At 41.0% G+C, this 27,974-nt stretch overlaps 4 protein-coding genes across 4 annotated transcripts; 2 read left to right on the forward strand and 2 right to left on the reverse strand.

The window, feature by feature from the left end:
* Positions 1–2,197: 2,197 nt before the first annotated feature.
* LOC115027697 (microtubule-associated protein 1S-like) lies at positions 2,198–13,022 on the reverse strand. Its single transcript, XM_029461173.1, has 10 exons — positions 12,858–13,022; positions 11,505–11,600; positions 10,235–10,317; positions 9,950–10,087; positions 9,122–9,623; positions 8,370–8,456; positions 5,824–8,285; positions 5,559–5,700; positions 5,211–5,428; positions 2,198–4,658 (listed from the first exon to the last, which is right to left on the reverse strand). Exons 1-10 carry the CDS (start codon positions 13,018–13,020, stop codon positions 4,503–4,505), a joined length of 4,047 nt encoding a protein of 1,348 aa, XP_029317033.1. The 5' UTR covers positions 13,021–13,022; the 3' UTR covers positions 2,198–4,502.
* A 279-nt stretch (positions 13,023–13,301) lies between these two features.
* Positions 13,302–14,866, reverse strand: LOC115027338 (cocaine- and amphetamine-regulated transcript protein-like). The gene is made up of 3 exons (XM_029460610.1): positions 14,433–14,866; positions 14,094–14,174; positions 13,302–13,776 (listed from the first exon to the last, which is right to left on the reverse strand). The coding sequence occupies exons 1-3, from the start codon at positions 14,565–14,567 to the stop codon at positions 13,669–13,671; spliced, it is 324 nt and encodes a 107-aa protein (XP_029316470.1). The 5' UTR covers positions 14,568–14,866; the 3' UTR covers positions 13,302–13,668.
* Positions 14,867–16,577: 1,711 nt separating this feature from the next.
* yju2 (YJU2 splicing factor homolog) lies at positions 16,578–21,250 on the forward strand. Its single transcript, XM_029460841.1, has 8 exons — positions 16,578–16,755; positions 17,186–17,286; positions 17,483–17,627; positions 17,749–17,883; positions 17,967–18,148; positions 18,726–18,876; positions 19,372–19,543; positions 19,743–21,250. The coding sequence occupies exons 1-8, from the start codon at positions 16,732–16,734 to the stop codon at positions 19,862–19,864; spliced, it is 1,032 nt and encodes a 343-aa protein (XP_029316701.1). The 5' UTR covers positions 16,578–16,731; the 3' UTR covers positions 19,865–21,250.
* Positions 21,251–21,365: 115 nt separating this feature from the next.
* shda (Src homology 2 domain containing transforming protein D, a) lies at positions 21,366–27,879 on the forward strand. The gene is made up of 8 exons (XM_029460840.1): positions 21,366–21,662; positions 22,968–23,214; positions 23,382–23,483; positions 23,678–23,840; positions 24,074–24,331; positions 24,423–24,573; positions 25,559–25,678; positions 26,775–27,879. Exons 2-8 carry the CDS (start codon positions 22,972–22,974, stop codon positions 26,959–26,961), a joined length of 1,224 nt encoding a protein of 407 aa, XP_029316700.1. The 5' UTR covers positions 21,366–21,662; positions 22,968–22,971; the 3' UTR covers positions 26,962–27,879.
* Positions 27,880–27,974: the final 95 nt, after the last annotated feature.

Below are 27,974 nucleotides of genomic sequence, written 5' to 3' on the forward strand. Positions count from 1 at the left end.
TCTCATCTTGCCATGTTTTGTATAGTTTTATGAGTTTGGAATAGTGTCCTTTGTTCTGAATGTCCCAAATGCTAGACTTATACAAAGTCTTCTGGATAGCATTCATAATCCCATGTATCGCCCATAACAGCTCAGCGCTACATTTAGAGGCGAGCGGCTACTGACCAACAGCTTTGAAGATCTCCTACAACGGCAGTCTTCTATCCTCTACAGCATCAAGTCAGCAGTTATCCTTCAATCAGAGATCCGACCAGGGAGAAGAGGTAAGCGTGGAAGTGTACGCAGCAGGCTCAGCCCCTTTATCATGATGTGTTCAAATATAATCTTGTTAAATACAGCGAGAAACTTGAATGAATACAGTTGCTTGGAGGTATTGACTACTACATTTCTGGAATTATGACTCTTTCTGTGTACCCCATGTTGTAATAACTAATTCTATATGTCACTTAGTTTCTCAGTGTGGGGGAGCATACAGACATTGCATTGAAGTCATGGTAATGCAGCAGACATTGTAGATTGATATGATCCAAATACTTCTCAGTAATCACAAGATGCATCGATGTTAGGCGCTCAATAGATGGCAGTAATGTATCATTTTTTAAAGCTGAGATTCTTCTTGTTATCCATTTACGACGTGCTATGGCATCAAAGAACATAATGCACATGGACGAGGGTGCGGTCTATAATAAAGTGTTTCTATTGTTTGATTACCCCTGGACAAAATCACTAGACCATTAAGTACAAGAGACAGTTACAGTAGGGATGTGAACACATTCGCAAAACAAATCATTAGGGTAGCTTGGAATTGACCATAAATTTAGCTACATGTCACAATACTGGAACTGGAGAAGATTTCTTTTGTCAAATGTTTAACAGTTTTGAGGATGGGAAGGAAGACTGTCTTCACATTAACTGCTGAAGTTTCTCTATGCTCACTTTAAACCTGAGTTTAAGGCATGTATGCCTGACCATTACTTTCTGATATCACAACTAGTTTGGAAACCAATCATGGTCCAATTACAGAAGTATGATGTGGAAAATTGAAGGGTGTTTATATGGTTGTCTGTCTGTCTGGATGTGGACAGATTTTGAGATGGACCCAGATGAGCGCGGTCCGAGCAAGGGGCGCCGGAAGTAGAGGGTAGGAAGTGGGGAATGGGCCATTGGCGTCTTGACTTTACGCCACTGACCTAATTTGGCATCGCAGCTGGAGTGATCCCAAAATGATTTTCTTACCGGACAAAGATGGAAATGAATAGGACATATATACCACTAATCACTTCCTGCTATGTCCCCAAATAAATTGTCATTGGAGGAAATGATTTAACCCTGGTAACCCTAAAACGGAGCTGTCCAGGCCCCTGTAGTGCTGATTAGGCTATTATTCAGACGCAGCAGCTTGTTATCCTTCCCCTCCACATCCAAAGCACTTTAAGTTGCCATCTCCCTCTCTGATTTCAGGTTATTGATTTTGAGGCACTTATGGCCCGACCGCTGTCGACTTCCTCTCCGAAAGCTGTGGTGTCTAAGATGATCTTGGCTGTAGTCCTAGTTCTATGTTTACAATTTAGTGTTACAAATCGTATTATTATTCCTCTTTTATATTTGTACTATAGGTTCATAATACCACAGATTTTCTTATAAGTAATGCTACTGTCACAAACATGTTATGTACGTTCTTGTGTTCTTTTGCTCATCTGGATGGCATAGAGTGCACAACACGATGGAGGATGATTTCGAAAGTGGGCATTCTGGGGCCTCTAATACATACCCACAGCAGTGCTCTGCATTAAGGAAGAATGGCTTTGTCATGCTGAAGGGACGTCCCTGCAAGATCGTTAACATGACTACCTCCAAGACCGGCAAGCATGGACATGCCAAGGTAAAAACCTCCATGTGCATCCTGGTGAATGCAGAGTTTAAGGCCTTTTTATGGGATTTAACCTGATGTTTCCCAATTTTACAAGTAACCCCCAAAGCTTACTTGTCCAGATCTAATCAGTTATGGTGTTTTCCCAGGTTCACCTTATTGCATCTCAATTACTCATTACTCAGGAGAAGATTATCTTTTGTTGGAATGAAACTAGATCAGCCTGAGCAGAAACTGCTCCTGAACACATTCATGAATTCATTCATCGTCCACATGGCAGCATTGCTGAAGCATTTGCACTTCCACGACTCTCAACAGACACTTCTGAACGGTGATGCACATTCTTTATTCATACATTAGTCCCAGCCCCACAACCCTCACATTTTGACATTGTTACTGTATGTACTTACAGACAATTACATTGTGAAAGGTTCTCAATGTTCGCACCACCCTGCTCTCCCACAGTGCTTTGCTCTCTGTTTTCATGAATATCATGAATGAAACGACATACAGTACATATAGTATTTTACACATGCGGGACACGTACACTTAGTTACTATTCACTTTGCTACTGTGGGGCACAAATATTTGTCACCCATAATTACAGATCTGGTTCAACCCTCCGATGCCAATAAATGATTTAATCCAGCCTTTTCCAGAAAAGTGTGGTAAAAGGAAACGGCACAAAATAAAACAAATCTCATTGATCGTATAAATCCATGATAAAAATTCAACTGTGCATTTATATAATTACAAAATGTCTTTCAGATAATTTAGAGGTACTGAATCAAAATTACATTCAAAATTGCATTTTACTTCTGGATTTGGAGGCAGCATTCAGACGGAGGGGGGGGGGAATGGTCGGTGGTGTCTCATGCTTTGGTATTTAGGAAACTCTTTACGCCACATTCACATTTGTGTGAACTGAGATAATCAGTCGTGATTCATTTACATCTCACCACAATATGACATCCGTTCTTGGAGATACAGAGTGGGACAAAAGGAAATAAAAAGTGACCAATTCTGGAGAGATTACAATGTTATACTTTAAATTACATTTGTGTGCTTTATTTTACAGATCTGTAATGTCCTTGTTTTCTGGTAAGTCTAGGAATGTGTTTTTTATTACAGGGGGGAAAAAGAGTCTCCTTGAAATAACTGCTCAATAGAAATGTAAAGTAAATATTAATTAATTAGTCAGTTATTATTGGACAATGAACTCTTTAACTTGTGTGGTGTTATGCTGGGAATTAATTGTAATAATCAACAACTATTACCAAATTATATACTTAATTCCATAAAACTTTCTAGGAAATTTTGACCCCATAAAATATAGTATTAGTGTGTCGATTTATGTATCAGAATGACTTTATTCCAAATATAAATAAATCCGATGTTTTATCTTTTTGTATTTACAAAGTATAATGTGGAAATCACCACCCACTGTGACAAAAACCATGATTTTAAGTTCTGCAAAATATTTGTCTTTAATAAACTGTCACGATCAAAATACATTTTAATGTTACTTTTAATGTTTTTTTACTAAGATAACAAGTGAACATATATTTATACAAAAGCATTAGCTGTCTGATTCCTGATTGTATGATTTTAAGCACTTGTAGTAGTTTACAATTACAGTTCCTTTCTTAATGAGATGACTGCTGTAATGCTTTTTAAATCTAATCTGGGACTCTAATCTCTGTTGACAGATTTTTGCACGTCAAATACAATAATCTCAGATTATCAGTCAACGTCAGATACATCGCATCTTGTCTGTTTGCTCGGCAGAGATCTCCAAGTGAACCATGAAGCCACAGTGGCACAATACCTTTTAAAAGCAGGTACAACACACAGCACAGCTCACCTCATGTTTGCTTACAGTGCTCACAACAAACACCTGACCACACACTGTGAATGTGATTTAATTAAAGGAACATTGTAAGACTCCTTTTTACGATATAGACATTTTCTGTGCTGATCAGACAAATCTAATATTAGTAAATTAAAGGAATACAATACGACCAAAGTTGGCACACTCTTGCCATTTGGGAATATCTGCAGCGGTTTGATTGGCTGAACAATCTTTCAATTCCTTTAACGTCGACTGGTAAATGTAATATTAAAAGCAGCAAAATTGGCCCTTAAAGGTAGCACACACTACTATCACACTTCAGTGCTGAATGCATTAAGAAAACAAGCCTAGACAAAGTGCCTTTAACCCCATGTATGCTAACTATATTGACTAATCTACAACATCATCTTCCATGTGGATCCACATGTTTGCAGCTCGTCATGCTTCTCTTGCAGCCAGTGTGATCTCCTCTCCTGTTTTGCACAGGGTCATGAGTTTAAAAACAATCATGCAATACTCACCCACAGGAATGTGTGTTCTCCTTGGATAAAGAGAAATAAGGGCTTTGTGGTGCTAAAGTAGCCCACTAAGGAATAATTAACCAGGAGTAAAAGTCCAATGACAGTTGTGTTTGTGCAGAAAGGGGCCATATAATCTGTTTTTAACGTTCTTTGTCTGTCACTCATTTTGCTCTTTTTTGCTCTCTCACACACACACACATTTCCATGCTCTAGCTCATATTCCCCCTTTATATTCCATCATTGCATTCTCAAGTCCGCCTCAAAACTCTATCTTGCAGGCAGGAAAGGTCTCGTCCTGCATGGCGACAGTGCTGTTGGATCCCAGCACACTGATGCCCAGCTCCTTCTGTCTTTCCAGGGTTTGCTGGTACCACTCCTGCATCGGCACCGACTCGTAGGTAGGGATCACTGTCACCTGGAGAAACATAGGAAACTGGAATTATCGCCTCGCGCTTGTAAATCCTGGCCGCCCAGTCAAATTGCAGTTTATATCCATCTTTGCATTTGTCGTTCTTCAGTATCCTTGGATGCATTCTCCAGCCACATTCCCACATCCTCAAACCTGTTCATTGCCATTCAATCACCCACATCCAGCCACTCCCTCCTGCTCCGCAATAACCCCCTCCCTCCTGACCTTGCCCGCCCACCTGCTTACCTGTTCCCACTTTCCATCATCAGCCCTGCAGATATTTAACCAGCCATTTTCCACTCACTGCTTGCCAGTTCGTCAAAGTTGCAACGCTGCTTCTGTTACCTGAACTGAAACCTTAAACTGGATCAGTATCTGAAAAGTCTGGTGAATATGATTGACACATTGCACATATTTTGCAACAGCTAAACTAATAAAAATGTGAACACCTTGTAATTTTAACCAAGAAAATAAATATGTGCGTGTGTGTGTGTGTGTGTGTGTGTGTGTGTGTGTGTGTGTGTGTGTGTGTGTGTGTGTGTGTGTGTGTGTCTCTACCTGCATAGTGTCAGGCCAGGATATCTTGGCATCCAGTAGTGCGTCCAGTGTATGCCTCATTAGCTCTTCTTTCTCTGGACTGTCGCCGCTGATGATGTAACAGGAGGAGCGAACGCTTCTGAAGAAGTCCACACTGGCTGTTGGAGAGGAGGATCCCGAGGGAATATAGGCCAGGTCCACATACACACTGACTTCACCAACAGATGTAGACTTAGAGTCTGTTACAGGAGAGAAATAACAATTTCAAAATAAATCAGTGGACACACATAAGTACAAAGTACAGAAAGAGGGTAGAAGGTATCACAGAAATCTACAGTACTTAATATATTTTACTTTTACACCTCATACCTGGATTGGGTGATGACTTTGCTGGTGGTGAGCGCGTGCTGGATGAAGGTGTACGAGTAGAAGAGACATTTCCCTTTGGGACTCCACTTTGACTCCCCGTCCTACTTTTCCCTGATCCTGATTTTTGGGGGGCCTCAATAACCTGGTAAAATTGTATACAGTGTTCAATGTTAGATTTCAATCCATCCATAAAAATATCAAAGAATGTTCTCCTGAAAATCATAATAACTATATAGTTGTTTTGTTGCTTATAAGACCAACTCACCGCTGGAGTTTTCTTCCCTCGCATGCCAATGGCTTTTGCTTTCTTCCCTTGAGCATCGGAGTCAGACAGCGGAACGGGCATGGACGTGTCAGGATGTGGGGGAAGGGGGGGACTGTCCCTGAGAGGGGCTGGAAGAGGGTCCTGGGGCAGAGCCTGATTGGAGCGTAGATCGTGGGGAGAGTTAGACTGCTCACTACACGAATCATCCTCATCTGAGTCCAGACCTCCATCTGCTGTGGTGGATGGGAAGTCCTCCGTGCAGATGGGGGCGTTTGACTCGCTGGGTGACGTGTCCTTGAGGTTGTTGTTGTTGCCGGGATTATGCAGAGCGAAGGCTCCTCTGGACGTCTCGCTCGCACCTGAGCTGGAGTCAAGCTGTTTGACATGCTTGAACTCGCAGGGGGAAACCAGACATAGATCCACATCGTGAGCTGAGCCCTCAAAGTCAAGTGTGTTAGGAGCTGGAGGCCGCCCCATCTCTGAACCCTGCCCTAAAGACCTGGGAGGCTTCTTCATTGGTAAAGACATCCCAGCATAATGGCCTCCATTGGAGTGGGAGTTCTGAACACTGTCATCCCCCTCTCGCTGACTCACAGTGGTTGGCCCCTGCTCATAGGACATGGACAGTGATTCATCTACTTCTGTGGACTGAGGTGAGCCCACCTCTGCTGGCATGGAGTGTGTAGTGGTGGTGGTGGTGGTGGTAGCGAAAGAGGGAGAGGGGTCTGAACATCCCTCTTTTAATGGACCCAAAGAAAGGAAACTTAGATGCCTCTCTCTGGGGTATGTGTGACTCTCTTGATTGCTTTTGGGCTGCCCCTCACTCTTCTTGGATGATCCATTGGGCTGGTTGACATCAGCTGACTCTAAGTTACCCATCTGGGCCTGTAACCTGCTAAGAGTGTCCCTATTACACCAAACATCAGCTGGGGACAGACAGTAAGGAGTGTGGCCTGCACTGTTGGGCCGTGAACCAGGGGAAGCAGGCTCTACGGTCTGCTCGTCAGGGCTGAAATGGGCCTGGTTCTCTGGAGAGGATCGCGAGGGGGGACTGTTTCTCAAAGCCCCGTCCAGGAGAGTGTATTCGGTCGGGGTTAAGTCTAGCTCGGCTGTGGGATCGTCCTTTGTCGCCTTGTTCAGGGGAGATGGAAATCCTACAACCTTTGCTGGTTTGACTGCATTTTCAGGCTGCTCTACATCAGCTTTTTCTCCAGTCCAAGCTGTATCTTCCGCTCCATTATCACCACTCTTTCCTCCCATTATCCCAGCAGCTTCTTCCCCTAGGGTATCATCACCTTCATTACTCTTCTCTTTGCTCATACCTCTGAGGCTCTTTTCATTTCCTGACTTACTGCTTTTCTGCTTTCTGTTATCTGCTGTTTCCACCTGCGCCTCTCCTCTTTCAGTTTCCTCCCGGAGTCTGAGAAAATCTGCTGTCATATCCTCAGGGGTAGACATTTTAGAGCCACAGGGGTTCTCTACAGTCTCTGGTTTTTGAATCTGGTCCTCTGTATTAAGACCCCCTGGGATTTCTAACAAACTCCCAGCTTCAGGTTTTGATGACAGTTCCTTCTTGACATTATTTGCCTCCTTTCCTGAAGGTTTTATTGTTTTCTTCACCCCTGTTTTAGAGTCATTCTTTGCTTCCTTCTTGAGCTTAGTTTTATTTTCATTCTTTGGTTTGGAAGAGAGAACATCCTTCTTCCCCTTATCGTTCCTCAAAACCCCATTCTCCTCTTTTTTTCCAGGCTTCTCCTCCTTTTTCCCATCCTTCACTCCTTTCTTTGAGATAATCTTCTCTGACAACGCTGCTTTTTGCTTTACACCTGTCTCTTTGATTCTGGTTTTATCAGCATCTCTTGTAGCGACTCCATTCAATACTTTCCCTTTTTCCTTTACAAATACCTCCTTTCCCTCCTCTTTAACTCCCCGCTCTTTTCCATGTTTGTGTGTTGACTCCTTCCCTTGTGACCTGCCACTGTCCTGGCTCTCTGTCCTCTTGGTCTTTGTGTCCTCCTCCAGCCTCTCCATATCCCCTGTGGTCACCGTGGGTTTCTGGAGGAAGGCCAGCCCCTTGAGCTTCTCCAACCCTTGCAGCAGATGTGCCTGTGGGGTAATACCAGGGAACAGCACCCTGACCACCTTCTCCTGGGGACACGCTGGATGCCACACGAGCAGTGCAGACACTGAGGCCAGGGCTGTGAGAGGGAGAGTTTGGGATTTGGATGCTGATGACACTGCATCAGGCCAGTTTTGCATTAATGTCTGGTACTCCTGGCTGTTTTTGCCGGGGTTGAGGATGTATAAATCCAACTGTCCCACTCCCATCTTCTGGAACAGGGTTAGTGGCTCAATGGGGACCCCTTGTGGGCGAAACAATGGCTGTGGTCTGATGTCTAACTTCTTTAACAGCTGTAGGGTTAGGGCCGCCTGATGTGAGCTCTTCAGAACATTGTCCACACCTGACATGAGAAGAATAATAACTTAACTTGACAACAATCACTCACATTAGAAATGATTTCAGTAGGTTTTAATGAATCACTCACAAGGCTGTTCCTCCACCAGCAACCTGCTGGGGGCGTTAAAGAACACAACCCCGAGCTCTGGAGAGATGAGCCTCTTAGACAAGTCATCTGTTCAGATAAAAGAATATTAAGACACATAAATAAAAAGGAAATATGGACATGAAAAGGGTAAAGAATAAAGAGAAAACTCCATCTCTTGACAACATTTCCTCATTACATCATATTCCTGCAGGCAGAACAGCGACATCGCCAGCCCTGTTTCTTAGAAGAGGGACCCCTCTGTTGTTTCCAACCTTTTTTCCCCTGACAAAGCTTTTCCTCATTCAAACTAGCCGTGCGCTCCAATACCAATACTACCACACTATTTAGTATGCCAGAAAAAGATTTAGTATGTCCCAATACATAATGTGTCAAATGAAGTATGCCAACAATACCAGGATGTCCTATTTCACCGCTCAGACGTTGCAGTATGTAAACCAGCATGCTTTCCTGGCTATTCTGACCCACAATCCTTTGTACAGGGGACATATGATCAAGAGGGTCAGTAGGTGACGAAGTAGTACGTCCCAATTGTATGCATACTCCATGCAACAGTACGTACTTTGTAAGGGCAGCTGCAGTACATACTGAAAGTAAAAAACAACATAGAACAACACAAATGTGTTTTGGAACGGAGCCCAAGTGTCTAAGGATAGAGGGTGACTTATGCTGAAGCCGTTTGAACAGAAGTGTCTGATTTTAGGCAGTCTGATTAAATGTACGTGATTTCTTACCTTTGATATCAGAGCTCAGCTCCAACTCGGCCACCTTCCTCTCCAGGAAGACGTTGACCCCGGGGAGGTTCTCTGTCCCAATGTGCGTCAACAAAACGGCATCAACTCGGTCAAGGTGTCGGACCAGCTTCCAGAAACAGGCCTGAGAGTCCGAGCCGCCGTCCACCAGCAACGTGAACCCGTTAACGGCAAAAAAGGCACAGTCACCGCGACCGGCGGGGAACACATAGCAGCAGGGGCGGGACAGCTTAAGAAAACCCACAGTGGTGGGAGGAGGCAGGAGGTCGAAGGGAGATGGAGTAGAAAGAGTACCAGAGATGAGGGAGGTGAATTCCCCCAGGGCTTCCATGGCAGGCAGCACCTCTGGGGGATTGATGTGCAGCGTGAAAGGACCCTGCAGAGGCTGGTTCCCCAAAAGACTCTTCCTCCACTGGCCGATGTTGGGACAACTGAGAGTCAGGCTGATTTTGGAGGAGGAGGCAGAGCTCTCTTTATCTACGAACTGAAAACAAAGCACTTACTGTAGTACTGTTATATGTACTGATATACAGTACATACAGAATGTGACCATTTGCAGCTTTTCTCTCTTTTTATATTATTGTAAATTGAATTTTTTTAGGGGTTGATTGGACAAAACAAGCAATTTGAAGATGTCACATCAGGCTCTGGGTTTTGTTTTCACTGTTTTCTGCCATTTCATAGAACAAATCATCAAGAAAAGAATTAGCAGATGTAACTATGATGAACATTATAGATTGCATGCACCTGATAAGCAGCTGAAGTGACATCTGAACATTTATCTGCTCAGCAATAAGAGAAACGTCGTACCTGCTCTGTTAGTATTTGTTTCAGCTGTTGTGGTGAGAACAGTCCTCTGTGAAACAGCAGGTCTCCACTTTCCTCCTCGCTCTGGCCAGCCAAGATCAAAAGCTTATTGGCCGATTCCCTGGACAGCAGAGCAGACACCTGAACAGACCGGAGAGAAATGGTGAGATTTCTTCACTTTTGTATAAATAAAAATCAGACTACTCGCTGCATCATGACAACACCTGACTTGGTTAAATATCTCCCAAAAACGTGTATCTCTGAAGGAACCAGGGTTTATCCCCTCACCTCTGAATGAACCTGTTCCTGAGATGGACTGATAAGCACCTGAGTGTCCAACACCCTGGTACTGTGGCGCAGACACTTCTGCCCTGAGGAGGCAGAGAGAGAAACACAGAACACAGAGAGATGGGCGGACAGGCAGACAGCCAAGTTTGAAGGAAACAAAAGCTGAGGGAGTTTGAAAAAAGCAAGCTAAAGGGATCTGAGCAAGGAGTGAGAGGCCAGAGGCAAATAGGAGGGGAACTCAAAGAAGTCAATGAGAAAGTGAGCTGGATAACCGGCCGTGTGATTGACTCCCTCAGCGAAAAAGAGGAAGGAAAGAAGAAGAGGGGAACAGCTGAGTCAGAGGGACTGTCTGAGGATGAAATGCCAAGTTGTGTAGATATCCAGTCTGAGGGGAACTGGATCAACATTTGGGGATACAGAGGCGGACACAGCCAACTGGAAAATAATGAGCCAAATCAGTAGGCTACAAAAGTTTCTTTGTCTTTAAGTCAAGTTAAAAACGAAAAAGAAAGCCGACATTTTGACATTTTGACATGCTAAAGCAGGAGAAATTTAAATTAATGATGACTGCAGTTCCAGGGCTCTGGTGTTGTGCATGCTCTCTCACTGACATGGCTTCTTAAGAAACTTAATGGATAACATTATTTTTTATATTTATATATTTATATATTTATATATTTATTTGTATATATTTGTTTATATTTTATATATATATATAATTATTAGTATTGACCTTCTCATTTAAGTCTTACCAAGAAAAGCAAATAAGCGTACTTCCCAAAATGTTGAACTGTTTCTTCCAGTCACCTCTTTTTCTCACCTTCCATCTCTTACAAAATGTCAAATCTCCTCCAAAATAACATGTAAGCTCTAACATTATTAAAAGATAATTAACTACAGTAGAAAGCTTATTTATCACATACAGGCAACCTCTCTGGCTGCCATTTTGTCCTCTGTTTCTGTCTGTCTTCATTATCGCACAGCTCAGCTGTAACACGACTGTTTGACTCTAATGTTTGTCGACCTTTTTACCTCGGCTCTGCTTACTAAAAGGTTGTATCACATATAGAAAGAGTGGTGGCACAGCTCGGTTGAAGGTCTCCATTGTTTTAGGTCCACGGGGCCCGCCCCATGTTTAACAATCACTCTGCTGCTCCACCACTTTCCTTCCTTCCTTCCTCGTTGACCCCAGACCAGCTGAACTGCCGGATTACCATGGAGACGGGGCTTTCTGTGCGATAAAGGGTCAAATTAACGCTCTGTTAGTTACCTGCCCCCTTGAAAGACGCCGTGTGGTGGGAAAGAAATTCTTGGAGATGGAGGTTCAGGTTACAGGATTTTAGGTCGACGTCCCATGACCGAATACCTGGAGACATACAAGACATAAATGGGGCAACAATTGTTTTTTTACCATAAACACAACACTTATCATAAACAATACACACAAGTGTTCAAATATTCACTCAACAAAAGAAGTGTGAAAGAATGTCATTATGTAGTAATGTAAGTATTAGTCGTTTTACAAATAGCACATGTTGTAGTGCACTCAAATAGTAAATCCTCTACTTTATGCAAGTATAAGTGCAAGTACAGGCCCAGGCTACTTGTTGCAAACATAGCTAGTGTGCATTCATACAAATAATAGGCTATTTATAGAAAATAAAACAAGTTACTTTTGTATTACATTTTCATAACACATTTAAGTATAGGCTTTTTTAAATCATTAGCATTGTTAAACATAGCTAACAGGGTTATATTTCCTAGCAACAAATCATGTGTAGAAATGCCTAAATGGAAGTATGTACTGGTATTTAGGTGCACTATAGATAAGATACATTCACATGATTACACATGATTTGCAACGGAGGACCAGATAATGTGAGGTTCATTTCTAAAACATTATTTAAAGGGTGTCAACAAATTGAAAACATTTTGAAAACTTGAAAAAATGCATGTCACACAGCCAAAAACAGCTCATAACAAACTGACATTTTGGAGGAACATGTTTTTCACCGACAGTGATGAAATGTTTACAGGCCTAAATGATAAATATCTTTGTATTTCTGTCACTCTCTGTATCTGTCCTTGTGTTTCCGTTCTCTTCCCTTATCCATCAACAGCCTAGTGTTTTGCTTTAATGCTCTGCACTCAAATGTACCTTAGCGGTACTCACACAGTAAAACACAGACTGCATGCCATGAAGCCTACTATCTTCTACCTTCAGTAAGCCTGCTGCTCTACATATACACACGAAGGTTAATGGCACATCGTTTACAAGTGGCTATGTGTTGACTGAATACCCGCCCTGCAACATTTGCTCAAAAGCTTCTCCTTACATAACGATATATTGAGGCAAAAGACGAACCACCCGCTGCAGACTGCTTTTAATTATAATGCGCCCCGCGGGATGAGGTGATGCTGATGGTGGAGTATCGCCAGATGACGCATCCTCGGTCAGTAGGATGGATAAAATGACATACACACTGCATTGGGGTTAGTGTAGCATCTTCGGTGATTATTCATGCGACGAGAGCTTGCAGGCGTATGATTTTTATTATTATCCGAATACAGAGAAAAGCAAAACAACGTACAGCAGCTGTTAGAGGCGTTGACATAAACGTACCTCGTTCAATGTCCCTGCTGGTGTGTCCCGTCTGCCTGAGGTGAGCGGTCCGTCCTATAATGATGAGCAGGGAGTATTTGTGCAGGCACAAGTCGGGGTTTGCGGTCGCAGCACGCATCGGCTCCTCCCGTACCTCCCTCTCCGGCACCCGGCTGGACGCCATGTTGGAAACTTGCACTTGGATGTGATGTCATTGAAAAAGCCTGACAGCGCCTTTTATTACCGAGAGATGACAGCTGGTGTGCTGGAATGCAGCCGTGCATTAGTGAATGTGTAGAAAGAGGCTGCATTATTGATGACACGTGGCAAAAAGATTCAATATCATTTTCTTTATTGTTGTGCCTTAAGTGTTTTAGCGCTGTAATTTTATTCAAAGGCAATTTTCCATCATGTTTGTGGAAAAAAAGAAAAATATCCAGCTGTTAAAAGGCTACAAGTGGGATGGTGACTTTAAAAAGATTATATAATAGTACAACAGACACACAACAGACAATCGAACATGATTTAGGTAATTTATTGACCTTCATATCTTACAAATGTGTTTAGAAACCGGTGCTAGGAAAGCTTTGATATCTCCCCACAGGAAAAACATTACAAAAATAACAAGGGGAAAAACAAATAATAATAAATGCAGATGCACAAAGACCTCCAATTCTATTCTAAACCTATATTCTAACATTTTCCAGTCTACGTTTACAAAAGAAAAACACCGTTTTACATTTTTTTCACGAAGAGAATGACATCAGATTTTGTAACTATAAACTCCTGAACTCTCTATTTTCCTTTCTTGCATCTTTGTTATTCTTTTTGTTCACAAACATTTGAGAACATAAAAGTTGCAGGAAGTTCCCCGTGGACAGCTGCACATCGTCCCGATACGGGCTCCTTTACGCACGGCGCACGGCTCCCCGGCGTCACACTGGAACGATAAAAACAACATAGATTCATGCGGATATAGGTTGTACACTTCCTTCATCAAAGAACAGAACTTCCAAAGTAACATAATAGTCAGAAATTGACAAGTATGCTTTCCAATTTCAAAGACTTATTTTTAAATTAATTGTATAAATCTAAACCCTCGTTGGCTCCGAGTAAAACCTCATATCGAAACATTCTTATACCTTATCATATTTCTCAGTATTATAAAGTCAGATAATATATTAACATTACCATACAATAGAGACACATTTTAAAGTTGATAAAGTAACGCTAATAAAGCAGTTTTTTTGTACATACTGAAGGCAGCCAGCCAAGTTTCTTCTCCAAGGGCATCTCTTTGCTCCTCAGCTTCACCAAAACTTCTTGCAACGCGTCAATCTGCAAAGAATAAAATGACAAAAAGTTAATTATTTATCAAATAAATGATGCTATTAAAACTTGACATGACGTGTTCATTTTGAATACAACGTATTAGTAACTTTAGCCTATCTTTCTTTTCTATCTTTATCTGTGTGTGTGCTATTAATAATTTTAACGAACAATTCAAATCCTATATCGACAGTAGTTCAAAGCACCAACAGCCTTCATTCATCCTGCTGGCAAATGTCAACGCATGTCACTGATATAATATCTCACCAGGTCTTTCTCCTGTTGGGATTTCAGGGGGAAATCCAACGAGCGCGTCTCTAGGGAAGAGTCTTCTCCACGAGCGAGCCAGAGGTAGGCGCAGCAGCAGGTGGCCGCGAGGAGGAGAGCCCGAGCGCTGACCATGGTGCTGACACACAAACAGGAGCAGTCGCTTTAGCGGGTGGAGAACAGTTCGAAGTCCGGGAGGCTCCGTGGACTTGTGTGGAGGTCTTCTACAGGGAGCCTGGAGGTCTAGAGTGTGTGGAGGTCTTCTACAGGGAGCCTGGAGGTCTGGAGTGTATGGAGGTCTTCTACAGGGAGTCCCTCTTTATAGGCGTTTTACGGCTGCTTGCACATCATCACATCAGCCACCCTCTGAAATATTAATGGACATTTTGACACGGGTGACACAGGACAGGATGAAATCAAGGATGGTTAAAGGTGGATTTATATTTCGTAAAACATGTTTGATAAGGTAATCTAGTTTCTGAGTAGGAATCAAACTTTTATCACAAGCTTCCAATCTAATTTCCGTTTTAAATCTTAGTCTGTGGCCTATTGTATGCAAAGTTAGCCTTTTCAGTTGGACATATCTCTGACTCATTCATGAGTCAGTTTGATGTGTCAGAATGAGTCTGATAACTCACCACATACAGTACCATAACTGATCAAAACTGAATCTGAATCTGGAACTGTCAAATCCATATGAGAAAGAACTCAGCATGGTTAGAATGTACCCAAAAGATAATATCATACTCTTAACTGCTTCTTTTGAAGGGTAACTTTTGTAGGTACAAACCTTTTCCCCTCCAAGTTTTGCTGCTAATCTATTCTGCCTATCTTCTCTTTTCACCTCTTTCCAATACAGCTGAAATCAGACCTCATGTTAACCCACATTGACACCAATCTGTAATCAGGATCCAATTTCCTTTTGTAGGAATAACCTTAACCACCCCTAGGCAATGTACGTATATGTGTGTGTGTGTGTGTGTGTGTGTGTGTGTGTGTGTGTGTGTGTGTGTGTGTGTGTGTGTGTGTGTGTGTGTGTGTGTGTGTGTGTGTGTGTGTGTGTGTGTGTGTGTGTGTGTGTGTGGCTAACAGGCTTATGTTTACACATCAAGCCTGTCAGAGACCCCATGTCACTGACAATTCACATTACCCCTGAGAGGCCATTCCTCCATCCATGTTGATCACGATCACCTCCACTTTCCAGAAAACGACAAGGCTAAGGAAGAAATAAGAGCAGTGGTCAATATATAAAGCCTATGACTCATTCCGGGTGAATAAATGCAATGGAAATTTAAAAAAAAGGTCTGGTTTTGGAGTGTTTAACACAATATTTATCTTATTTCAACATGTATTCGCTTACATATACATATAAAAATGTGTGTGTGTGTGTTTTGTAACTTTTAACAGATTACATACACAAATAAAGTGTTTACAAATATGCCCATGACCATTGTATATGTAGCCATTAAGAATTACATGCTATCTGCTGTTGTAACTTGGAAAGGCTCTTTACAAATAAAATGTATTATTATTATTATATTATTATTATTATTATTATTATTATTATTATTATTATTATTATTATTATTATTATTATTATTATTATTAACTTAATGTGGAAAACTTTGGACATTTTTCATAATAGTAACATTAGGTTTCAAGTGGTTAATGTTTGAATAAAATCAGTAATTGACATGATTAGTACAGTAAATACAGTAACAAGGATATTTCGGAATGAATAAAAATCACTCACATATACTTTTATTCAATGTAACATATATTAATGTATGTGTATGCATGTAATATATTACTGTATATATTTTTTATATATTTTTTAATTTCCGTATTAATTTTGTTGTTGCAGAAAGAGTAGCTGATGTGCTGGTGACAGCTATGTGTGAATCCAAATAAATAAACAATAAGCAAACAGGCTTATCTTATCTTACATCAATATTTACGGAAACCAGACAAGCCAAAACTTATAAGAATACACAGTATGTTATAAGTAAAACGAGTATTTTTACTTCCATGTAATTGTCTTTATTTATCTGATCATATCCTTGTCCTCCTGTTTTATGTAGCGTTTCATGCCTTCAGAAACAATTCTTCGGCTGTGGTTGTAGATACTCATCCCTGCCGCAGGGGGCAGCAGCACACTCTGAAGCACCGGAAGCTAATCATGAAACAACCGGAAGTGCACAGTGCAGCCTGAAAGCAGCTAGCAGTGTTTTGGAAATAGCTCTCAATCTAATTAATCCAGCGTTTCTTTCCTCACGTTGGATTTCTAGCAAAAGCAACAATGTCTGAAAGAAAAGTATTAAATGTAAGTATATGTACAGTGTGCCTTCCGTATTTAAAACAGTTAGCTGTATGAGCTATGTGAGAAACCAAGCAGGCTAGCGTCAGCGAAGCTAAATGTGGCTGTTATAAGAGTTTACAAGCGCTTTGGTGTTATTAGCATTATCGATGATAAGCATTTCGTAATGAACAGTGGGTTGCAATGATTGTTTCAACTGTTCATTTGTGACATCTAAACTACATTATGTGTTAGCTACGAAACTCCATTGTTACCTTTAACGTGTTCATATACTTTATGGTAGGGCAGGGAGAGGGGATACGTTTTGTGGCAGACCGAAAATGCATTCTGAATGAATGTGTAACCCCACTATATTTTTTGATAGGAAGACATAACTAACTACCTTAGTACGACACTGGCCTGTCAGTAACTCACATCTGTGTTTTGTGTTCCACAGAAATACTATCCCCCGGATTTTGATCCAGCCAAAATCCCAAAACTTAAACTCCCAAAAGATCGTCAGTATGTGGTCAGATTGATGGCTCCATTCAATATGAGGTATGTCTGTTTCATCCATGCTCCACACTCTTTTATTGTCACATAGCTCACAAATATAGCGTTTTATAACAGGGGCTAAATACTGTTTTCAGATACACAAACGTAAACATCACAGTACAGGTGTCACATATTTACATCCTGGATCTGTAAGTGGGTGCTGTGGTGTCACCACCATTGCCTCTCTGGTTGTTTGTAGGTGTAAAACATGTGGCGAGTACATCTACAAGGGGAAGAAATTCAACGCACGTAAAGAGACTGTTCAGAATGAGCTGTACATGGGACTACCCATCTTCCGTTTCTACATCAAATGCACTCGATGTCTTGCTGAGATTACGTTTAAGGTGAGTGTATTTAATGCACTGATTATCACTTTGATATTTATTGATAGAAAATCTGAAAGACTAATCTTGAGTATTATGCATAAAATAGTTTCTCACACTTTCTTATCACATATGACTATAGACCGACCCAGAGAACACAGACTATGCAATGGAGCACGGTGCAACAAGGAACTTCCAGGCAGAGAAGCTGATTGAAGAGGAGGGGAAGAGAGTCCAACTGGAGAGGGAAGAAGAGGAACTGAACAACCCCATGAAGGTCAGTGTGTAAATCTAATCTACTGTTATTATTTTGATTGGCAATAGTAATGAATAGTTCATGATTTTCCAATCCTTCACCAGGTGTTGGAGAACCGTACGAAGGATTCCAAGATGGAGATGGAGGTTCTGGAGAACCTCCAGGAGCTGAAAGAGCTGAACCAGAGACAGGCTCAGGTGGACTTTGAGGGAATGATCGACCGGTACAGAGACTTGGAGAAGAAAGATAAGGAAAGGGAGAAAGAAGAGGATGAGCGAGAGACAAAGTGAGTGAGGAAGGTTTAAATAGACAATGGCTGCGTTTCAAATCACATACTTTTTCTTTTTACTTTTACTGCCTTTACAAAGTATGTACTGTTGCATGCAGTATACATACAATGGAACATACTACTTAATCATTACATTGTGCCTTGAACTTTGACCCTCTTGCTCATATAGCTACTGCACAAAAGAAGTGTGGGTCAGAATAGCCAGAAAAGCATGTTGGCTTGCGTACCGAAAAATGCGACCGGATGCAGTAGGACATCCTGGTGTTTTTAGCATACTGCATTTGACATACTATGTATTGGGACATACTAAATGCTTTTCTCACATAATAAATGTTATGGTGGTATTACTATTGGAATGCACCCAATGGGTGATTAAAGAATGACATTTTAAAAAAACCTTTTTTGCGAGAATCATTTAAATATCCAACACTGACAGAAAAATGCTACAGAGTCATAGAAACTTTAATCTCTGCCTATGTGTCTGAAGTTTTATTTGTATTCCTATTATCAGTAGGAACTGTTATCAATAGTCTTAAAAACCCAAATAAAACTGAGTGTGTGAATTGTTTCCCAGAGAGATGTTGGATCGTGCCCTTATGAAGAGACTCAGAGACTCTGACTCTGATTCAGAGAAGGAGGAGGAGAGCAGCAGCTCGCAGTCAAAGAAACCCAGCACAGACAAACCAACAGACATCCTCACCACTGTCAAACCCACAGAGACACAGGTATGTTTGACCTGTCGAATTCAACTTAGGTGTACCCTATTCAGTGCAATGACTTTTGCAAATATTTGTCACGTCTTGTTTTAGCCTATTTTAAAGTTCTAATCCTCAAGATTTCAGTGCCTGCGATTCTTCATCCAACAACTCATTGTGCTCGCTATCTCGCTGCTCCTTCTTGTTCAATATATAAAACTAATCAACAGTCAAACAATGCCCAACAAGGACCATGTCTTGTTTTGTAAACACATTCTTGATGAACTATTGCTGTCAGTGCTAAACTCTGTGACAAATGCATTGTCTTTCCAGCAAGGTTATAATAGTTTTAGAATTTAGTGTGTTTGCTAGTTTTAGTTTAGTTTCAGTTTTTCTAATAGCAAAAAAAAAAAAAACTGAAATGAATTTACATTCTAACAGTAATACTGCATTGTACAAATACATTGTTTACAGTGTTTACATTGTATAATGCAGATGCAAATACTAAATGCTGTGTTTCCACAGGGAACCTCAGCTGGAGGAGTGAAGAGGGCCAAGGTGGAGAGCTGGGAGAGGAGTGTGGGGACGCTGGGCGGTAAAGGGGCACTGGGGTCACTGGTCGTGCGAAAGAAACCAGCGGCGGCTTTCATCAAACCACGTCCAGTGGCAGCAGCTTCTGCTCCCACTTCACAAACAGGTCAGACATCCGCATCTCACGCAGCTTTTATGAAAACCTTTATAACCTGACTCTTCTGTCCAGACATAAGTTAATTTCTTTGATTTATTGTCCCAGTGAACACACACATGTGTATTTTATTTGGCTGCTTGTTCACATCCTTAATCCAAAGATTGCAAATGATTTGGAAGGCACAATCATTGTGCATCTTGTTTTTCAGATTCAAAGTCATCTACGGCAGACTCCAAGAATGCCTCCAAACCCGTTACCACACAAAATGGGTCATCATCTCTCAGCCTGCTGGGGGCGTATTCAGACAGTGACAGCAACGACAGCGAATGAAATAAAAGAGGCATGGGATGGTTTTTGATTTGAGTGATTGGCACACAATTGTATAAATGATGCATCAAGTTATATAATGATATGGACCCTTTTGTAGAGCTGTGCGGAGGAATCAAAGTCGTGTAAACCAGTCTGTGGGTCTATCTCATGAAAACCTTTCTATAAAGAAGCAACTGATGACAAATCAGATGTGTTGGCGTGCAGTCATAAGTAGGAATGTTATTGTCTGCTGTCCAAACACTAGTGAAACAAAAAATAACTTTCCTTAGCTGATGCACCATTTCATGAACTCAATGTTTGAATCTTTGAGTGAAAATATCAGGTGAATATTTTAGTGTTTATTAAAAATCCGTTTATCTCTTTGTCCTTGACATGCTTTTCCACGTCTCTTTTAATATCAAACGGTAATGTGGGATCAGAATATTTAGTTTTCTGCCAAATGTCTGTCAACCCGTAAAGACATCATTTTATGTAGATCAGAAAAGCAAGAATATGAGCACTAGAAACTTGCCATATTTCAAGGAGCTCATTGTGTTGATGTTATGTTCCTAAGCATTTGTTTAGGCAGTTGAAAATTATTTCATAATTCATAGGGAAGAGGTACATTTCATGCTGGGGGATATAGTGGTATTTGTATTAAAATATGTGGGCTTTTGTTTAACATAGTATTCATGTTTGAAACAGCAGGTGGCACACTTGTTCTCGAGCTTATAAGTATTTATCAACATATGAAGTTTGCGTTGTTTGTATGTGATTCTCTGTCATTGACATCTGTCAGATCTGCATTCTGTAAAGTCGTTTTCTAACACTTCCCTTCGTCGCACAGGGACAAACTTGGCACCGTTTGGATGCGCTATACTCAAAAATGGGGGAGTGGGTCTTGGTTTCAAGTTCTATGACCTTCCCTAACCCTAGCCATAAGATTGTCATATTGTCAGATCAAATGGGGTCCCAAAAATGTTTACAACAGACGTACACCATTCGACTCCAAATTTCCCGAAATTTGCTCATAACCACCTCCCAAAGTGACCCCCCTCGCCATAATCATAAAATTGTCATTGTATAGTATCTTAAAAATAATTGTATAGTATGTCAGAACATCAAAATATATTATGATGTAAAAATCATTAAAAAGGCAAGTAATCAGTCATAGTATAATACGTCATTAAATACATATGATGCATATTACAGATTTCAGTAAGTTTTAACAGAACTATACATCCAATCAATTCAAAAACAGATTTTCCCTAATAAAAAGGAAATGTCCTGGACATTAATATCCAAAGTTATTCACAATAAAGCCCATCAGTTCTGGTTATTACCCCTATCCTACTCTGTTGATTCTATTTGTATCTTTCCCTTATTGTAAAAATACTTTGTGCTGCATTTCTTGTATGAAAAGTGCTATAAAAATAAAGTGTATTATTATTAATATTGGAAACATATCCCAGCTTTGACCACAAGAAGACGCTTCAGTCTTAAAAGTAGACACATAATTGTATTTGTGGCAGCAGTCACGTTTACGCGTCTGCATTAATGTCGACCAACTAAAAACATCTCCCCGTTCCCTTTAAGCCAGTCCGCCGTGCCAGTGAGTGTTGTGTCGGAGACTGTCTGCTCCACCGTCTCGTCTGGTCCAGCTAACATTAGCTGACTGACCTGCTTGGCTCAGAGGCAGGACGGATTTCACGGATAACAATGTTTTATTTTGAGGCCTGATAAGGTGCAAAAACGAAACGCCGGATGGTGAGCAGAGAGACACAACTGGAACGAGAAGCCGTCAATGCAAAGAAAGAGGGTGAGCGTGAAGAAGGAACGTGAGCAGTTAGTTAACGGTTGAGACGCTTCGACGTTAGCTGCTATCAAGCTAACTTGGCTAACTTAGCTTTGGCATATTTACCATCTACTACTCGCATTACTTTAACCCTTTTACCTTTTTGTTCATAATAAATATCATAACAGCAGTATTTTTTCAACTATTTAGCTTAGTGCTGATAGTTTTGAAAGAAATGCTGTCCTTTTATCTTGTGTAATTAATATGTAATTGATTGAAACCCTCTAATTTACCCCCTGATGCTAACTAGCTATTGTCAATTGTTGCTGTGATTTGCTGATTTAGCAAGCTGGCTAGCATTGACCTTTTGTTGTCATCGCCCTCTCTCTGCTTCACGTTATCCATGTTAACCCTGCAGCGCTGGGTATGTTATTTTCGCTGGACCTGTTGATTGAAGCCAAAACCTTTTAATTCTCAGTCCATGGCAAGTTTTTCGGGGATTTAAACAACTCTAGTCAAGTGAATGTGTGCTAACGTAAACAAAGTCATCATGGTGATTAGTAGCCTGCTGTACATATAAAATGTTATAAGGTCCAACTCAAGGTTACAGTTTTGCCATTTGGCTTTGATTACTTTACTTTTTCAGCGACCACATTTCTCCCAGTCATGGATTTTCTTGAAAAAAAATCATTTGAAAACTTTTATTACATTCATGGGACCTTGCAAAAATACTATAGTTATACTCCAAATACATTTTTTTAGTTATGCATTTTTAAAGTTTTGGAAGTTTGTCTAAACTTCACCTGCATACATTCTGCATTTAGTTGACATTTATACTGAAAATCCAAGAAACTAAGGATATTTTGCAACATTCATTCATGCAAATAATTGTTAATTAAATTTTTTTGAATACCTCCATTAGTTTTCCCTTTCTTGCAACCACACTTTGATGCTGTATAGTATTAATATTGTTCTATCACATCCTGCATAACTTGACTATATATTTTCTCAAGAAGGATTATTTTAATTTCATGTTCTATAAATACTTATATAATCCCATGAATATTTCTTTATGGCCCTGATGCAGACCTTTTGATGTAATTTCTCGTTTTATTTAGTGTTAAATGAAAGGGCCAAAATAAACCTGGTGTCCAATTCAATATATGGAAAACATGTTTATATTTGTGAAGCTGATATATATGAAATATATGTGTAAGTAACGGAACTATTCAATTTTAATGACTAAAATGTGGAAACTTTCTTTTCGACTTTTCAGCACTTTGTCATTCTAGATTATTCTAAGATATCTGCTTGCCACTTAATTCCCAGATCCATGGCAAAGTGGCTGAAGGACTACCTAAACTTTGGCTCCAGGCGTGACCCTCCACAGGTCCCGAGGCCAGATTACAGTGAGAGTGAGATTTTGAGGGCCTACAGAGCTCAGAAGGAGCTAGATTTCGAAGACCCGTATCAACACTCTAAGGAGCATCAGAATGGTGGTTTCAGCCCCTGTAGTGCCACAGTGAGCCTTCCCTCTTTTCCTGCATTTGGTTCAGTGCTGCCTAATGGTGTGGAGGTATGAAATGCATGTTTTCACAGTTATTCACGTGAATACAGTTTCTCTTTTTAATTGTATACCAGATAACCTGTTTCACTGACTAGATAAACGTACATTTGGATAATATAGAATGTCTTTTTTCTATATTCTGGTGATTTTTAAAGCTTTGTTCACATGTGTTACAGGTGAAAGTGGTGTCTCCAAAGCACAGACTTATTAAAGTGGACTCTCAGGAGTTTGGCAGCTGTAAAGTCCGCCTGAGCCCTGTGACTGTTCAAGAGGAACCTGTAAGGACAATGTTTCTTTGTGTTTGGCTTTATTTTTCTTTGGTATTTCTCCCCATCCCTTTCATGCTTTGTCTTTATCTCATTTGCATACTTTCTTTCTGTCACACACACACGCATAGATAAACACGGAGTTATATGTCCAGCTTAATCTTTTATGAGATGCTCTTTGTTCCTCTCTCTCTCTCCCCACCAAGGTGATTCCCTCTGCCCCAGCAGCGTCGGACAGTGACACAGACTACTCTGATCCGTTTGATGTCCGTCCAGACCCAAGAGGCAGAGCAAACTGGGAGCCAAAATCTGCACCAACAGACTGCTGCAGTTACATGGAGCCATTTGAGGCCCAGCGCATTATCTCAGGTTTGTTTGAGATCTTTGGCTCTCCCACATTTGAGTTTTCTGGCTTCATTTTCAGTTTCTGATAAACATCGTCACACCTCTCTCTGAAGTGTGTGTCTCTTTAAGCCCCTCTACAAGAAAAGCTCAGTCTGCTCTCCTGCCTCATAATTATAAAATACATTAAATCTGACATTTTACAATGTGGGACGTTTGAAATTATGCAGGAAGTAATTTACTTTCTGTTTACTGTGCAGAACTGCAGCACAGCATGATGACTAACAGGTCCGGGAGTGGAGATGGCGGTCAATTATACGATAACCCGTACGAGGAGAGGACTCGTCACCACCACCGAGCTGTTCCGCCGGCACAACAACTAACTCAGCGGGTTGAGGGCGGACTTGGCCAGATAGACAGCCGGGAGAGCCGACTGCCTCAGGACGACGAGAGGCCGGCTGATGAATACGACCAGCCCTGGGAGTGGAAGAAGGACCACATCTCTAAAGCGCTAGCAGGTAAACTGGCTATCTCGGTATATACATTTACAATCTGACTTGGATCTGGGTGTTTTAAACTAACCTACTGTATCCTTCTGTCTGGTCATAGTTCAATTTGAAGGGGCAGAAAGGGAGCGCTCGCGAGCCCAGACGGGCAGTACATCTACCGCAGCTGACTCGACTACACTCCGTCTGGTTGGTGATACTCCTCCCCTCCTAGGAGAGAGAGTGGATCCATTCATGCCACTGGAGAGACAAGTGTAAGTGTACACCTGCAATGTTAAAAGTGTGTGTGTGTGTGTGTGTGTGTGTGTGTGTGTGTGTGTGTGTGTGTGTGTGTTGCTATATCTGAATATTAGATATAAGTAGTTACACACACACAAATGGGAGATGAGGACTTTTAGAAACACTTTGAACTGTATTACCTTTATTTATCAGCAATAACTGTGAAGCAACTTAAGCAAACAGGCTGCTGAGAAAATATCTCCGGTGTTTTAATTTAAACAGTACAGTATTATAGTGATGGCTGAACAAATATGCATAATCTTGATTTCCCTTGCCCGTGCTTTCACTGTGCTGTGTCACTAGGAAAATGTGTTTTTTGTGTTATTCACCCCCAGTGTGAAAATATTCAATTTGAATTGTTTTTATATCCTGACAGTTGAGTATTCAGAGGAAATTACTTTATAGTCTGATATTGATCAAAAATGTATTTTGGGATTGCACATACAGGTATGAAGGCAGCGCTTAATTGTATTGTATTTATTTTAGTTTTTTCTAATTGTGTCCCCTGGCTTTAGTCTTTTTTTTTTATTGCAATGACTCATGATGTTGATTAACAATCAGTGTTGTTTATTGAGCAGTTTCCTTCATTATGGAAATGTGGTCTAAGTAAGCCTTATTGAAATGAAAGGAGACTGACTCTTTGAAAGAACAGCCGTCTCATATGAACCCGTTGCATCATCGAAGGAATGCATATCATTTCACTGGATACATTAATCACAACGTTCACTCCCCCTGTACGGCAATGTCCGACAGTCAATCTGTCAATTTACAAGAACTTCTACAAATGCTTCGCACTCATTCGTGCCTGTTGTCATTGTCGTAGTGTGTCTCAGCTACAGATGCCAGCACCTTTTGAGTATAGCGTAAATATGGTTCTAGACGAGGTGAAGACGATGACGGTCCATGAGTTGCACCACATGGATTTAAGTAAAACTCTTGTTTCCTCCTGACCACCTGCAGGTGGTACCATGGAGCCCTTAGCCGCTCGGAGGCAGAGAGTCTACTGACGCTGTGCAAGGAGAGCTCCTACCTGGTGAGGAACAGCCAGACCTGCCGGAACAACTACTCGCTCTCACTCAGGTATACACTCCTGCTCACACTCTGACTCCAGCTGCAACTCATCAGTCTCCCACATTTGTCCTTTTCAAAGTTATTTACTGTGCATTCTGGGATTATCCCACCTTCTGTGCCAGTTGTAGCCGCTGTATTGGATCCCAAAATAAATCCTCATACTGTCTTAATTTGAAACATCATTGCACACTCTTAAAGGGGAATGCACCCCACTGTACTGAACTGTAATCTACTGTGCCCTTTCAAATATTATCTGATCCAGTTTTTGCCTTGTTAAGTACTGTTATGGTCTGTGGGTGGTGAGAAATTCTTCTCTGACTTGAACCCTGAAGCAACTTTTAATTGTTTGCCATTTTGCCATTATCTCCCTTCCCATCCTGTCGCTTTATCTTTGTTGCTCTTTCCTTCCCCCCTCCCCCTTCTCCTTTCTGCAAGTCTGTTTGCATCACATGAATAATTAGCAGCTGTTATGCGAGGGATCATCTGCATGCTGGGACTTACTGCTTATCTCACATATGTACTCGTTTGAAGAAACGAGTGTTGGAACAGTCATTTGATTGGATTGAACCAAACTGAAAGCTCATGCATGTTGCCAACCAAAACCATGTAATGATGCAGGAATAGTTCAAGGAGTGTCAGCGGATGCAATTGTAGATCACCAACACAAGATGTTTCTAAGATCTCTGTGAATTCACTTGTAGTTCAGGGTTCAAGAATCTCAAGAGCCACTGTAGCACGGTGAGCACCCCTCCAAAGCAGTAAACCCCCGTCTGTATTTAAACCAAAGCTGTTGGGTTCATGTTTGGCATATTTACCTCGACCTAAGCCACAGGGACGTCCCAACAAGATTGAATTTTAAGTGAAAACAAATGTCATAGCTTCTTGTTCTTGAGTTTGTGTAGTAAAAGTAGAATTTGACTTTTCTCTTTCGCTTATGACCAAAGTTTGACATTTTGGGGTTTGATAAATACAGGCCCAGCTTTGGTCTTGTTATGAATGTTTGCTCTGAAACGGCTTTATGCCTTCCATAGATGAACTTTCAGTTTTGTTTCATTACAACACGCAAAGACGAATCTTTCCATATCTCTCTCTCTCTCTCTGTCAGGAGCTTTAAGGGCTTCATGCACATGAAGTTCACTCAGTCTGCAGAGGGGCGTTTCGTGCTCGGGGAGAACAGCCCTCCCTTCTCCAGCATCTCAGAGGTCATCCACTTCTACACGACACACAAGCTGCCAATCAGAGGAGCTGAACACATGTCCCTACTGTATCCTGTCATAGTGCAGACCCTCTGACACTCTCACACACTCTTTTCTCCTGGTGCTACTGAATACAATATATACTCAATATTTACCCATTACCTTCCTATTTTCCTACATGCCTTTTCATCGCCATTCTACCTGCACTGCCCGCAAGAGATTGGACTGTTTGGTGCCCTCTCCTCCGTTTACCATAATCCCAGTTACTACACTGGCATCTTAATAAAACAGCTCAGTGCCTCCATGAATATTTGCCTGTGAACTGGTATTGTCACTGAAATCTCCTTATTTTAATACCATGGACTCCTAAAATAAATCAGCAATCATTAAGATTGGTAGCTGAGTACTTTTTAAGTATAATATTACAAAAACAATCTGTCTGGAGACGGTAGAATCTACAGAACATTGCATGAAGATGTGTCTCTTTGGCTGTAGAGCAGAGAGAGACTGTACTGCCGGGTCATTAAAGGATAATCGTGGTGTTTGCTCTTGTTTCATGCCAATCATATAAATTGTTCTGTGAATCTTATGTTTTATAATCAAAACAAAATGATGGATATAGGGTGTGGGGATTTACTACATGTAGACTGTTTATAATGCTGTTTACAAAGTGCTACAACTGCAAGAAACACTGTCATTATCCTTTTTAAGTGTTCGTTACAACATCAACCAAACAGAACATGTTTAACCCTGGCCTGGGGTTGTGCTGCTGCACGCCCCTGCAGTCCTCTCCTGAGTTCATGTAACGTGTGAACGACACAAAGTGACTTGTTAACTTCACACAGCAGCAGACTCTTGCAATACTAGTCTAGAGAATAAAAACAGTATTATATTGAAAGCTTGTGGCGTTGTGATCATGACTATTAAAGGAGCTTTGGTAGATGATTTACTGTGCTGTTTTATAAGATTTTAAATGTGTGTTTGAAAAATAAAGATGTCTGTTTTTAAATGGTCTGCGTGTTGTTTAATTTTGAGTTCTGTGTCGATCTGTGAATTTTAAATGAATTATAGAGAAATGCGCATTTATTTGTGTTTTCTTTTCCTGTACT

Source organism: Cottoperca gobio, chromosome 22 (genome assembly GCF_900634415.1).
Source record: "Cottoperca gobio chromosome 22, fCotGob3.1, whole genome shotgun sequence".
Lineage (NCBI taxonomy): Eukaryota > Metazoa > Chordata > Actinopteri > Perciformes > Bovichtidae > Cottoperca > Cottoperca gobio.